We start from the raw sequence: 13496 nt of genomic DNA on the forward strand, positions 1-13496 counted from the left end.
GTAGAGGGAAGATGGGTCAAACGAGGGCCCCACAAACGGTTCTTTTCCTCCTGTAGTCTCAGGGATACTATTTAGTTACTGTGCTTCTGTCAGAGAAATAGGGAGGCCTGAACATACCTGGTTCCAGATCCAGGAGCTCTTCTGAAGGGTCATAGAACACATAGAACACATATTACCTTGACTTCTTTCTTTTCTTTGATCAACCTAGGACAGAATGCCTATATGGGCTGCAGAATAATCATGAATGGACTGCTTTCTCATTATAATGAAGTATAATAATTTTATATACTGCATTTGATCAACGATTGTATTTGTTAGATTACAATCTCAATTCTGTTTTTATTATGAAGTTTCTTAGTTTTTGCATAGATAACCAACTTGTCTTCTGAGGATATAAATAATTAAAGGAACTTAACTCTAGATCCTCCTTTGTGGTATAATATCTATATATCTATATATATCTATGTCATATTAATAGCAGGCCGCAGTGCTCCATAAAGGATAATAGTTTCCAGTACACTATCCCTCACGATGACTCCTTAAGCGGCTCATCATCTGCCTCTTCATGTGAGCCAGTGAGTGATTTTCCACCATCCTTCCGAAAATCTACCTACTGGATGAAGATGAGAAGGGTCAAGCCAGCTGTTGCTTCCCGTGTCGAAGGTATCAGTATCTCTGTCATGTTTCAAAGGCAGAGTACTCCCCAGGGAGCTGTTGTAAATGGCTCTTAAAGTATTAAGTATCACGTATGTGTTTCTCACATTTGTGTTAGGCTGCCACATACTATCAGCTTTGTGAACTGTCCTTCTATCTTAGAGTGAAATTCTGCTAATCTTAGTCCTGTAGGTTAGACCAGTGTCAGCCTGTCCCCTAAAAATGATTTGGATCTCTTTCCCACTGTTCCAGTTTGATCCTCTGTCGATGCTTAGGGTGATTCTAGGTACAGTTGTCTTGGTGGGCATGGTGTCAAGGGTCCTGAGCAGCCCTTTTCCTGGAACAATTCTTCTTCAGTGTGAGCCTCGATTCAAGACCAAAGAAAGGACACTGCCTTCAGGCTCTTATTATTCATAGGGAACAATTGATCACTTGGGATGGAGAATAGTGAAAAGGGAAAAGGGGAGGTTGTGTAAGTTGGTGAAGTTTTACCAACTCCCTAAAAATGTCACAGCACCTCTGTGAGGCCTGTGCTCGCTCGTGAGCTTTCTCTGTGGTGGTCTTGTGAGTGATGTTTTGAAGGCAGGCCAAGATGTTCACTTGGAAGCCATACTGAGGGTTTTGTTTGTTTTCCTCTGGTATTTCAGGGTCTGGTGGAATATCAACCAAAGGAAAAAGGAAACCCAGGCAGGAAGAAGATGAAGATTATCGAGAATTTCCTCAGAAGAAGCATAAGCTTTATGGTAAGGGAGTAGTGTGGCTCATTCTCTTTCCTTCGGTGCCTGGGCTTTATTCCTTAGAGGTGAAAGAGAGAAAGCCCTTAGGTTTTGACCCTTGGAACCCTAGTGAGCCTTTTGATTTTTTGGCAAGGAATGGCTTCCGTCCTGACCTTACCTGTTGTTTTTTTCTGTTACAACTTAAGAGGGTCAGTTGGTTGAGGGAGTGGGGCACAGGGTATTGGGAAGAGGAGGGAAGAGATTTTGGTAGTAGAGAAGGGGTAGCAAGGTGATATGTTAGGCTTCAAGTTTCTGTCTTGCGTCAGGGAGGAAGCAACGGCCTAAAACTCAACCTAATCCCAAATCCCAGGCTCGTCGTATTCGGAAGGAACCACCAGTTTATGCAGCAGGTATGTTTTCTGCTGGACGCATTGGGTACCTAGTGCTCACACTCTTGGTGGTGGCGGCGGTGGTGGTGGTATTAAAGGAATGATGTAGCAGGGTTTCTTTAAGGAGGCAGTTCTTAAGGGCATGAGTTTGGAAACCAGTCAGACACTTGTTGAAGTTTGGCTCTTAATTAGCTTTCTGGCCTGCTGCCCTCTAGTTAACTTCTGCAAGCTTCAGTTTCCTTGCTCTCCATAGGGGTAATGAAGGCAGTCAGAATTTTCGAGGAGACTAAATGGGATAAAAACACTTCACAAAGTCTCAAGCACACCTGTGGCTTGCTATATATCTCGGATCCCGCTGTTAGATGCTGCTAGGAAAATGTTGCCCATTGTCAGTCGTACCTCAATAAAGCTAGAAAAAACAGGCGCTTAGAGCTTTTGAGTGGTTCTTAGATGGTTTTTATCATGGGGAACGAAGTAGGAGTTTCAGAAACTCCTGATTGTCTGAAAACAGATTATCTGTAGAAATCATCTGCAGCAAGGTTCTTTTCCCCAGGAAGGGGGGGAAACCATTTTATGATACTTTTACTAAGCTTCAGGATTTGCTTTTCCTGTCCAGAGAATTGTGAAGATTATGGGGTGTTCCTTTTTCTCCTTTGTAGGCAGTTTGGAGGAACAATGGTACTTAGAAATCGTGGATAAAGGCAGTGTCTCCTGTCCTACCTGCCAGGCGGTAGGGAGGAAGACAATAGAGGGCTTAAAGAAACACATGGAGACGTGCAAACAGGTTAGAGATTTTGTGGCATTTTGTGATGGTTGTGATCTTTTCCCATACCTTAGACATCTTTCGCCGTCAGGTATACTGATTACACAGGAGAAAAAGCAGCATTGTGTTATAAGGAAAACCTAAGCTTTTGAGTCTGACAGACTTGGGTTTGAATCTTCACTCAGCCACTCACTGTCGTTTAGCTTTTCAAATGTGGGCCTTGGTTTTCTCATTTAAAAAAGAGAGAGAAGGATCCCTGGGTGGCGCAGCGGTTTGGCGCCTGCCTTTGGCCCAGGGCGCGATCCTGGAGACCCGGGATCGAATCCACATCGGGCTCCCGGTGCATGGAGCCTGCTTCTCCCTCTGCCTGTGTCTCTGCCTCTCTCTCTCTCTGTGACTATCATAAATAAAATAAAATAAATTAAAAAAAAAAAAAAAAGATTAAAAAAAGAGAGAGAAAGGGTACCCGGGTGGCTCAGCAGTTTAGCATTGCCTTGCCTAGGGCGTGATCCTGGAGACCTGGATCGAGTCCCATGTGGGGGGCTCCCTGCATGGAGCCTGCTTCTCCCTCTGCCTGCGTCTCTGCTCTCTCTCTCATGAGCAAATAAATAAAATCTTAAAAAACAATAGAGAAAAAATTATTTTGTGTAGTCCCAGAGAGGTTAAGAAAGAAAGAATATGTGCTAAGTGCCCATCCCATCACTCCACAAATAATTGACACTTAGTAAATGGTAATTCTTGCTACTTTAAAAATGCGTTGCAGTTTACTTCTTTACCCTTGAGGACATGACACTGAGGTTGTGGGATTTTGAGATTCATTGACTGTTGAGTTTGGGAAATGAGGGAGATACAGACAAGAGCTTCTGAGTAGGATTTTGTAACATTCTGTTTCTCCGTTGAACAGCCTGGCACTGAGCAGTCTTTCTTCCTCGTAGGAAATGTTTACTTGTCATCATTGTGGGAAACAGCTTCGTTCACTGGCAGGGATGAAGTATCACGTCATGGCAAATCATAATAGCTTGGTAAGAGTATCTTCGGTACCGTATGAGCCTGTGTGGTTGGTGTTTGGATGTCTTTACACAGATAAGTGTGGATAACCCAGCGGAGGTGCCTAGGTTCTGGGGCTTTATAGGGGTCTAAAAACACCCTTTCGATAGAAGAGTTACACAAAATGAAATCCTTGGTGGGTATTTGTGTGTTTTGGTTAGCCTCAAGGGTTCATCTCCTGGAAGATAGAGCCTCTGAACTCTTATTTGCATTGCATTTGCTTCCTTGTCTGTCTAGGAGAAGATGGAGAAAGCCGGGAGTCAGATAACTAAGCTTCATGGGCATCGGCTTAGGTGCTAGTCCAGTCCTTGATTCTCCTATGATATAATTTTTTTCTGTATCTGTCTTTCCTGTGAATCATCTTCTTGTCTGCTTCTCTTGCTTTCTAGCCCATTTTGAAGGCGGCTGGAGATGAAATAGACGAGCCAAGTGAGAGGGAACGGCTCCGAACGGTTCTAAAGAGACTGGGAAAGCTCAGGTGCATGCGTGAGGTAAGAGCCCAGGGACAGCACCTCCTTCGGCCTGGAGTCTTGAGTCAATGTCTTTCTGTTACTTTCTTCCATTTCTCCTCCTTCTCTCTTGTAGACCTTGTCTGTGTCACCTTACAGCATAAGAGTGGCTCCTGCTTTTCCAGGTGTTTTGAATTCATTAATAGTTCTTTATTTTCTTTCTCATCTCCACAAACTTATTTTTCTCCCCTTTCCCTTTGTTGGAGGTGTTTCTTGACCATCTTTCTTCAGTGTGATGAAAAGGCTCCTAGCAGTCTCCTTGTGAGGAGCTTTGGCATTGCTGGGTGTTTGCTACTGGGGTGCAGTTGAGTCACAGACCAGAGAGGACGCTTTGCCACGGAGGAGACGGACAGTGCTAGTTTACTGAATGCCGACTCAACTGATTGAACATGACTCTTGGTGGTAGACAGGACAGCTGTTAGGGCAGGGACAAGGGACAAGGAAGGGTTGTGCAAATGGGAGATGTTGGAGAGGGTCTAGCGATATCAGAGGATCTGTGTGGTGGTTGAGTCCTTTGTGGCTGTTTAGAAATTGAGAAATCACGTCAAAAGATGTAAGATTATAGTTCAGGCCTCTCTCCTGTATTCAGAGCTGTTCTAGTAGCTTCACCAGCATCATGGGATATCTGTACCATGTCAGAAAATGTGGCAAAGGGGCTGCAGAGCTGGAGGAGATGACCCTGAAATGTCACCACTGTGGAAAGCCATATAAATCGAAGGCTGGACTTGCGTATCACCTGAGGTCAGAGCATGGGCCTGTGAGTACTGATTACTTTCCAGACCCTGTTTGGGGATCTATTTTGTGGTGACTACTTACCTTACATCCTCCCATACATCTTTGGTTCCTCATTTGTATCCCTTTTTAATCTTTGAATGCTTTTGTTTTCTCTTTCGTGTTTTTCCTTGGTTCTCTAATTTCTGCCTTTTGAACATAATTAGGTTAGAGAAATCAAAGTTCACTGTATAATCTGTGCAGAAGTAAACTCATTATTATATTTTTAAAGCGTAAGGCATTCCCCTTTAGCTAGAAATTTTGTGGAATTCTCTGTCCAGCTCGTCTTCTATCCCCATTGTTTTGTTTTGACTTTTTTTTTCTTGATTTCTAGGCTTGCCCCACTCCTGTTTTTTTTTTTTTTTTCAAGGTAAATCAATGGTCCCATTTTTTAGTGTACAGTTTATAAGAGTTTTGACAAATCCATACAGTTGTATAGTCCCCACCACAGTCAAGATATAGAAGGATTTGACCACTGATCTATTTTCTGTCCCTATAGATATGCTTTTAAAAATTAGATCTACAAAGTACCTTCACATCAGCGTGTAGATTAGCGTTTGATTGAATAACTGGTGACTGTGGCCTAGTCAGGGTAACACATCAAAAAACCATCACACTCAGCATGACATAAATTTCCTTCTTTGGTTTCTTCTAGAAATTTTAGAGTAATATGGTTTATATTTGATTCATTTTCAGTTACTTCTTATATGTACTATGAGATATGGATTGAGGTTCATGTCTTTGCACATGGCTATGTCTTGACCCTTAACTACTTCGCTTATTGAAGGAACAGATTTTATCCTAAGAAGTTTTTTCTTTTTTCCAATAAAATATGCATTAAGGTGGTGGAGCTTTATGCTAATGGAAAGCAAGCAAGTAAATAGCTTTGGTACTTAGAGCAGGAGGGATAGCTTTTAATCATTGGCTCTTAATGAACCCCACTTCTCAGGCCTGTGTTTTGCTATGTCTCATTCTTGCAGATCTCATTCTTTCCAGAGTCAGGACAGTCAGAGTGCTTAAAAGAGATGAGCCTGGAGCCAAAGAGTGGGGGTCGAGTTCAGAGGCGTTCTGCCAAGATAGCTGTGTACCACCTGCAGGAGCTGGCTTCTGCTGAACTGGCCAAGGAATGGCCTAAGAGGAAGGTGCTTCAGGATTTGGTACCTGATGATCGGAAGGTAAAGTAGAAACTTGTATTAACTTAGAACCATGTCTAATACTGTGCTTATGTACGGAAAAGTAAATGCACTTGAGTACATGATAAATGATATTTTGCTTCTTTATTTTTAGAGATGGGATATGTTTAATCCACTTTCAGTGTTTGGATTCATGTGGGTCCTAGAGAGACAGTCTGTTCCAGAAGTTTCTTAAGGAACCCCATTATTTCTGGTCTACTTCCCGAGGGAACCAGAATTCCCAGATTAGTCTTTTGCTTAGTTGTTGCCCAGCATGTTTCCACTTTGTTAGTTCACATGTGGGAGTCTATATTTAGTTAATGCTTTCCATTTGTTTTTCTAGCCACAGAACTCCTCTCCCCACGCACTCTTTTTTCCAAATGAAAGCTTATCTAAAACACCAGTATGTGAAATAACTGAAAATGGAGTCACTCCAAATAACTAGAGGTAGTGAGCCCAAAGCCTTGTCTACTTGGCCTTCTCCTTGATACTTTTATCATTACCTCCATGGTTCCAAGTGTACTTGTGAGTGGTACAGAACCCAGCTTGGAAGCCTTTGGGGTTTTTTGTTCGTTTGTTTTTTGTTTAAATCATTTATGTATTTGACAGAGAGTGAGAGAGCACAAGCAGGGGGAACAGCAGAGGGAGAAGGGAGAAGCAGGCTCTCCACTGAGCAGGGAGCCCAATGTGGGGCTCAATTCCAGGACTCTGGGATCTTGACCTGAGCTGAAGGCGGACGCTCAAAGGGCTGAGCCACCCAGGTGCCCCTGGAAGCCTTTGGTGTAAAACAGATCAAAGACCAGAGGAACATTATTTGGCCAAGAGGAGACAAGGGGTATATGACTTAATGGGAGTAGTCATTCGAGAGCTTGGAGGATATACAGTAAGGATTAAGATTAGAGCTAAGGACCTATTACTCTCCATGGTATGGAGAAGAATAGTTTAGATTTGGCCTAGGGCTTTCACTCATGTGAGGGGAATGTCATAATTTATATGAAAATTTGTCAAATTTCAGAAGTTGATACCTCTTATTTGGCCTAAAAATCAGTCCAAGGAGTAATTGAATATCAAGGCATCCTGTCTTGTTTCAGACTTATTGCTATTTCCTGCCACAGGCTAAAGTATATGGTTATCTAAATTCGGTTTAAATGTGAATTTTATACATTGGTAAGTACATTGTGATATTATAGTCTCATCTGTGCATGGTCTGTCATAGGGAATTTAACATAAGTATTTGTTAGCTCATTGATAAGTTTTGATAGTCTTATCTAGCAGCTACTTTACTAAAATCATCTGTTTTGTTTCGACATTGTGTAGACAAAGGGAATTATTTTGATTTTTTAAACTAAAAATTCAGGGGAATCTGGGTGGTTCATTCTTAAGTGTCCAGCTCTTGATTTCGGCTCAGGTCATGATCTCAGGGTTGTGAGATTGAGTGAGCCCCATGTCAGGTTTGCACCGGGCATGGAGCCTGCGTAAGATTCTCTTCCTTTCCATGTGCCCCTCCCCAATAAAATAAAATAAAATAAAATAAAATAAAATAAAATAAAATAAAATAAAATAAAAAAGATAAGATAAGATATTAATTTGTTTGAATAGATTATACATTGTTGTCATTAAAGTCAAAATGATGATTAACATTGAGGTATCTCACTCTCACCCCATCCTTGTTGTCTTGTCTCCATGGTTAACCATTCTCAAGATTTCTGTGTCCTGCCAATGTTTCTTTTCTTTATCTATTTTTTTTCCCTGCCAGTGTTTCTTGATGCAAACACAAGCAATATTGTCTAGGAAAAGCTCTTGTGTTTTCCTTTCCTCTCACGCTACTACACACTTAAGCTTTGACATCAGATGTGTGGGTTTGTCCCATACAGACCAATTTTCTATCACCACCTGGGCATCCTACAAATAATTCAGTTCGACATTATCTATCTGGAGTTGGTGGCAGATCCTACAAGTTAAGGGCTCAGTCCCACAGGACTGCTCCAATTTCAGATGCCAATCGCAAGTCTCAGTTTGCCACCTGTGCTTCTGAGCGATTAGCTATAAATTGGGGTTCCTATAACCCCATCCTTGGTTTTGGTAATTTGCTAGAATGGCTCACAGAACTCAGGGAAACACATTTACTGGTTTGTTATAAAGAATATAATAAAACCTACAGATGAAAAATCAGATGAAGAAATTTATATAGAGTGAGGTCTGGAAGAGTCCCAAGCACAGTAGGAGCTCCTGGCCCTGTGGAGTTGGGGGTGCATCACCCTCTTGGCCATATATATGTTCTGAGGAAGCTATTTGAACCCCATAATTTTGGGATTTTTAGGGAGGTTTCATCACATAGGCACGATTGATTAACTCCATTTCTAGTCCCTTTGCCTTTCCAGAGAATGGGGAATTGGTCTGAAAGTGCCAAACTTCAAATCATGGCTTGGTCTTTCTGGTGGCTAGCCCCTCCCAAGGGGCCCACCAAGAATTGCCTCAGTAGAATAAAAGTTACTCCTTTTCCAAGGGATTTGTGAGCTTTGTGTCAAATACTGGTATTAGTTAGGAATTTAGGTGTTTTAAGAGCTCCCTGTTGGGAACCAGGTTCAAAGACTAATTACTAACAGGAGCTGAGGGCAGAGGCCAATAAATATTTTTTATCTCACAAATAAATATTTCTTTTAGAAGAAACCATTTTATTTGGAAATAATTTTAGATTTACAGCCATTGCAGAATTAGTACAGAATTTCCATATGCTTTTCACCAGACTTCCTGTAATGTCAACATCTTCCGTAACCGATAGCATAGGATCCCATCACATGATCCCACCAGGATCCCACATTTAATTCTCTTTACCGTGGCTTCTTCGTCTCGTCTCATCTGTTATAATTCTTCTGGCTTTTTGTTGTTGTTTGTTTTTCTGTGTTTTTTACACTTTTGAAGAGGACGGGCTGGTTATTTTGTAGAATATCCCTCATATGGATTTGTCTAGTGTTTTCTTGAGATTGGATTGAGGGTTACATGTTTTTGTCAAGAATACCACAGTGTTACACCGTATCAGGAGGTATATGATATTGGTGTGTCTTTTTACTGATAACTTTGATCACTTGATGAGGGTGTTGCCCAATTTTCTCCAAGGCAAAATTATATTTCCCCCCCCTGTAATTAGTGAATATTTTGGGGGGAGATTGACAGTATGCAACTAGTTTGTGTCTTATCATACTTCTGCCCACTTACCATAGCATCCATCAGTGATTCTTGTCTGCAATAATTATAATTATTATTATGGTGGTTTGCCTAATGATGGTTAGTGTTTCCATTATTTTTTCCATAGTTATTAATTGGAATTCTACTGTGAGAAAGATATGTCCTTTTTTTTTGATATGTCCTTTTATTCTATTAATCTGTTTATATCCATATGGACTCATGGATATTTATTGTAGCATTATCATCCAGTGCTATTATTGTTGTTCAATTTATAGCTCAAATTGTCTCAGATTTGGTCATCAAGAGCTCTTCCAAGTGGGTTCCTATGTCTTTTTGAAATGCTTCTATCATTTTTTGAGCCCTTTTTTTTTGTTTTGACACCTCGAGATGCTATAGGGTCATCTCATATATTCCCTGTCCCAGAGCTGGAATCAACCATTTCTCTAAGGAATCCTGATTTCTTTTATTGGAGAATATATTTAAAAACCAAGATTTGAATGCTAGGTGTACTCATTCCTGCTAGGGTGTCATTGTTTCTGGGCCCTCTTAGTGGATAGAGCTAGGATCTATATGTATATTCATGGATACATGCACACACTCTGTTCTTTTTTAAAAAGATTTTATTTATCCATTTATTTAAGGGAGAGAGAGAGAGAGAAGAGAAAGAGAGAGCAGGGGGGAGCAGAGGGAGAAGGATAAGCAGACTCCATGCTGAGTGCAGAGCCTGACGTGGGCTTGATCCCATGACCCTGAGATCATGTCCTGCGCCAACATCAAGAGTCGGATGCGTAACTGACTGAGCTACTCACTCGCTCCCCTCTGTGTTCATGTCTGTCTGGGTATCAGTGTACAGATTTAAGGCCATGATACCTTCAATTCCAATCCAACACAAGTTTCATTCTTGCCTTCCTCTGTGCTTATTTCTAACTTCTTTCTCCAACAGTGAGAGACCTCTCATAGTGTACAATATATTTACTTACTTGCTTAGTTCTAGTATAACCTAGTTTCACAATTGTTAACCCATACCCCTGTAAAAACAGATTTACTACCTAGAGAACAATATTTGTTATAGTTCTTTTAATCTTTAGCCTTACAGTATATAGTCAAAGTACTATTTTACAGTTACTTAGATTGGCTCCTTCCTCACTTCATTTGGTTTCTCATTTATCATCATTAGCTTCATGTGTTACTCTTACTACATTTTGGGTTCCCCCTACATCCCATTTAATTGAAATGAGTAATTTATCTTGGGAGTATGTGAAACATTGCCGTGGTTCTAAAAGTCAGACCTGTACCAAAAGTCTTCTTAGAGAAGGGCTACTGCCCTCTTCCCAGCTGTCCCATTCCTAATACCCTTCTATTTCCATCCCGTTCCCACCCTGCTCCCTGCAAAGAGAATCATGCTCAGTAGTTTCTGGTTTATCCTTCTTATATTTTTATGGGATGGATAACCAGATAATGCATATTTTCTTATATTCTTTCTTTCTTACATAGATGCTTTTTTGTGTTTTGCTTTATTTCACTTAAAAGTCTGTCCTAGAAATCACTCCATATGTGCTCATAGATTATTCTCATTTCTGCATAAATATGATAGTTTATGAATATAATAGCTTATGTAAATATTCTGCTATCACTATAAAAGGATTTTATTTTATTATTTAAAGATTTTATTTATTTCCTCATGAGAGACACACACAGAGAGAGAGAGAGAGAGAGAGAGAGAACCAGAGACACAGGCAGAGGGAGAAGCAGGCTCCACGCAGGGAGCCTGACATGGGAGTGGATCCCAGGTCTCCAGGATCAGGCCCTTGGCTGAAGGTGGCGCCAAACCGCTGAGCCACCGGGCTGCCCCGCTATAAAAGGATTTTAGATGGTCCCATATACACTAGCTGCAGAGGAGAGGAGGTACTTACAAATGAAGCCAGCTCTGTGCTCTGATTGCTTTTATAGATTTGTCAGCGTTTCCTGAAGGTGACTTCCTTACTTCCCCTGACCTCTATGGGCTTTGGCTCTGTTTTTCTATCTCAGTATCTGTTTCAGATACTAAATTTTTCAAGCAGGAGGATTGTTTTCTCACTGGAAACATAGCTATTACTTGTGGTGGGCTTTGTGAGAACTGTCTCTCCAAGTGCCAGCTGTCTCTTTTCTGGAAACTACAGTTGTTGTTTTAAGAAGAGACTAACCTGGAGCTCCAGTCGCGCGCAATCGTTAGCGCGGTACTTCTGCGAAGAGACTAACCTGTGTCAAAGCACATGAAGGCAAGTGCGAGGAATAGTTAATTCTCTCTCAGGCAGTATCAGGAAAGATAGTGTATTCCATCCCCTGAGTTCTCTCACATCTTTTATTTTCACATTTTGTTTTAAAATGTTTCACATTTTTAGATTGAATCTCAGTGTTTGTGTTTGAATTTAAAAATACCCAGAATTAACGTGACACTTCTGAAGAAAAAGGAGAAATGCAGAGGAGCAGGGAACAGACATTAAAACCACTCAAAATTCCACCACCCAGAGATGACTACTGTTAACGTGTTCATTTATAACCTTCTAGCCTTTTCCCAATTTACATATATTTCTATCAAATGTATTATATATGTGCGTGTATGTATGTACCCTGTGTTTAAGTATACAATAATAAGTATAATTTACATGTAGTACATATTTGTATCCCTGGGGGTTTTTTTTGTAACAAGTGTTTTAGCTGTATAAATGCTCTGTCAGTAGCTTTTTCAAACTATAGATGAAGTGCCATATCTGAAAATCTCCTGCCCTCTGTTAAAAATCAAACTATTCTAAGATTAAATTATAGAAAATTATACTTACCAGTGTTGGGTAAATTTGTACTTAAAGGCTCATACCTACTACAGTTTTTTTGCACGTGAAAGGATGCTTGTCGAACTCCAGAATTACATAACCTGAAGAGTTGGGTGTGAAACTTTTGGGGTATTTTGGTTGGAAGTTGGGTTCCTCCAATAAAATATTTCTTGTCTCATAGTTAAAATATACTCGCCCTGGGCTGCCTACCTTCAGCCAGGAAGTGCTACACAAATGGAAGTCAGATATCAAGAAATACCATCGCATTCAGTGCCCTAACCAGGTGGTTCTTTCTCATTTTTTTATTCCGTAAATGTTTATCAAACTGCTGTTTCAGTTATTTATTCCGTCATGATGAAGTACATGAACCTCAGTGGCTTAAAACCTCAGTTATTTTATTTGTTCAGAATTCTATAAATCAGTAATTCTGCCAGGGCTCAAAGAACATTCTCCTGTCGTACGTGGCATCAAGTGGGATCATTCGTGGGTTGTATTTAGCTGCAAGCTCAGATGGGACCTGATGTCCAAGATGGCTTCTGTGCAGCCAATTGAGCTGGGAGCTCGGCTGTCCACATGGCCTCTCTCCATCAGGGTGTAGTGGGTTACCAGCAGGGCACATGGCAACTGACTTTTCAGAGTATCCCAGGAACACGAAGCCGCAGATCTCTTAAGGCCTAGCTTCAGAATTTGTTCAACATCATTTCATGGGATTCTATTGGTCAGAGGAATTACAGGGTTCACCCAGATTCAAAGGGAGGGTAAGTAGCCTCCACTTCTTGCAGGAAAGAGTGGCAGAGAATTTCCAGCCATCTTCTACTCTACCACAACCATATATGCAGAACTATGGGAAGAAGCAAATACACAAGAAATAGGAGACACCTTTGTACTGAAGAAGGCAGATTTTTTTTTTAATTTTTTAAAAAATTTTATTTATTTATGATAGTCACAGAGAGAGAGAGAGAGGCAGAGACACAGGCAGAGGGAGAAGCAGGCTCCATGCACCGGGAGCCTGACGTGGGATTCAATCCCGGGTCTCCAGGATCGCGCCCTGGGCCAAAGGCAGGCGCCAAACCGCTGCGCCACCCAGGGATCCCAAGAAGGCAGATTTTAAAAAAATATCTAACTGCAATTTTCTGTTTCTCAGAGTGTCAGAGAAAAAGTAGCAGGGAAGAGAATATCTTAAGCTTTCTCAACAACTTGTTCACCATTTGTTTTTAAACCTTTCTTTGGTTTTTCTTTTTTGCTTTTGTGGCTTGTGTGTGAATTTTTTTCCTGTTTGGTTTGTAACGTGATTTATTGGGCTTCTTCCTCCAAATGTAGGGCTGGTCAGTGTAAATAAATGGCCAGGTTGCTAAGAGAAGGATGCGGTTTGCTATAGTTTTCATGGATTTCTTCTTCTCTTTTTCAGGGTTGTGAAGCGGTCTACAGTAGTGTATCAGGCCTTAAAGCTCACCTGGGCTCTTGTACCTTGGTTTGTAA

General features: G+C 41.0%; 1 protein-coding gene across 1 annotated transcript; it reads left to right on the plus strand.

Moving 5' to 3' along the window:
• Positions 1-475: 475 nt before the first annotated feature.
• LOC119878284 (zinc finger protein 512) lies at positions 476-13488 on the plus strand (the record flags this gene model as incomplete). Its single annotated transcript, XM_038588941.1, has 10 exons — positions 476-663; positions 1302-1397; positions 1697-1780; positions 2419-2543; positions 3458-3544; positions 3959-4060; positions 4668-4835; positions 5830-6024; positions 12199-12300; positions 13426-13488. Coding segments are annotated over exons 1-10 (1068 nt in total), but the record flags the coding sequence as incomplete, so codon positions are not given.
• Between the last annotated feature and the right edge of the window lie 8 nt (positions 13489-13496).

The sequence above is a fragment of the Canis lupus genome, unplaced genomic scaffold (assembly GCF_011100685.1).
Source record: "Canis lupus familiaris isolate Mischka breed German Shepherd unplaced genomic scaffold, alternate assembly UU_Cfam_GSD_1.0 chrUn_S1367H1548, whole genome shotgun sequence".
NCBI lineage: Eukaryota > Metazoa > Chordata > Mammalia > Carnivora > Canidae > Canis > Canis lupus.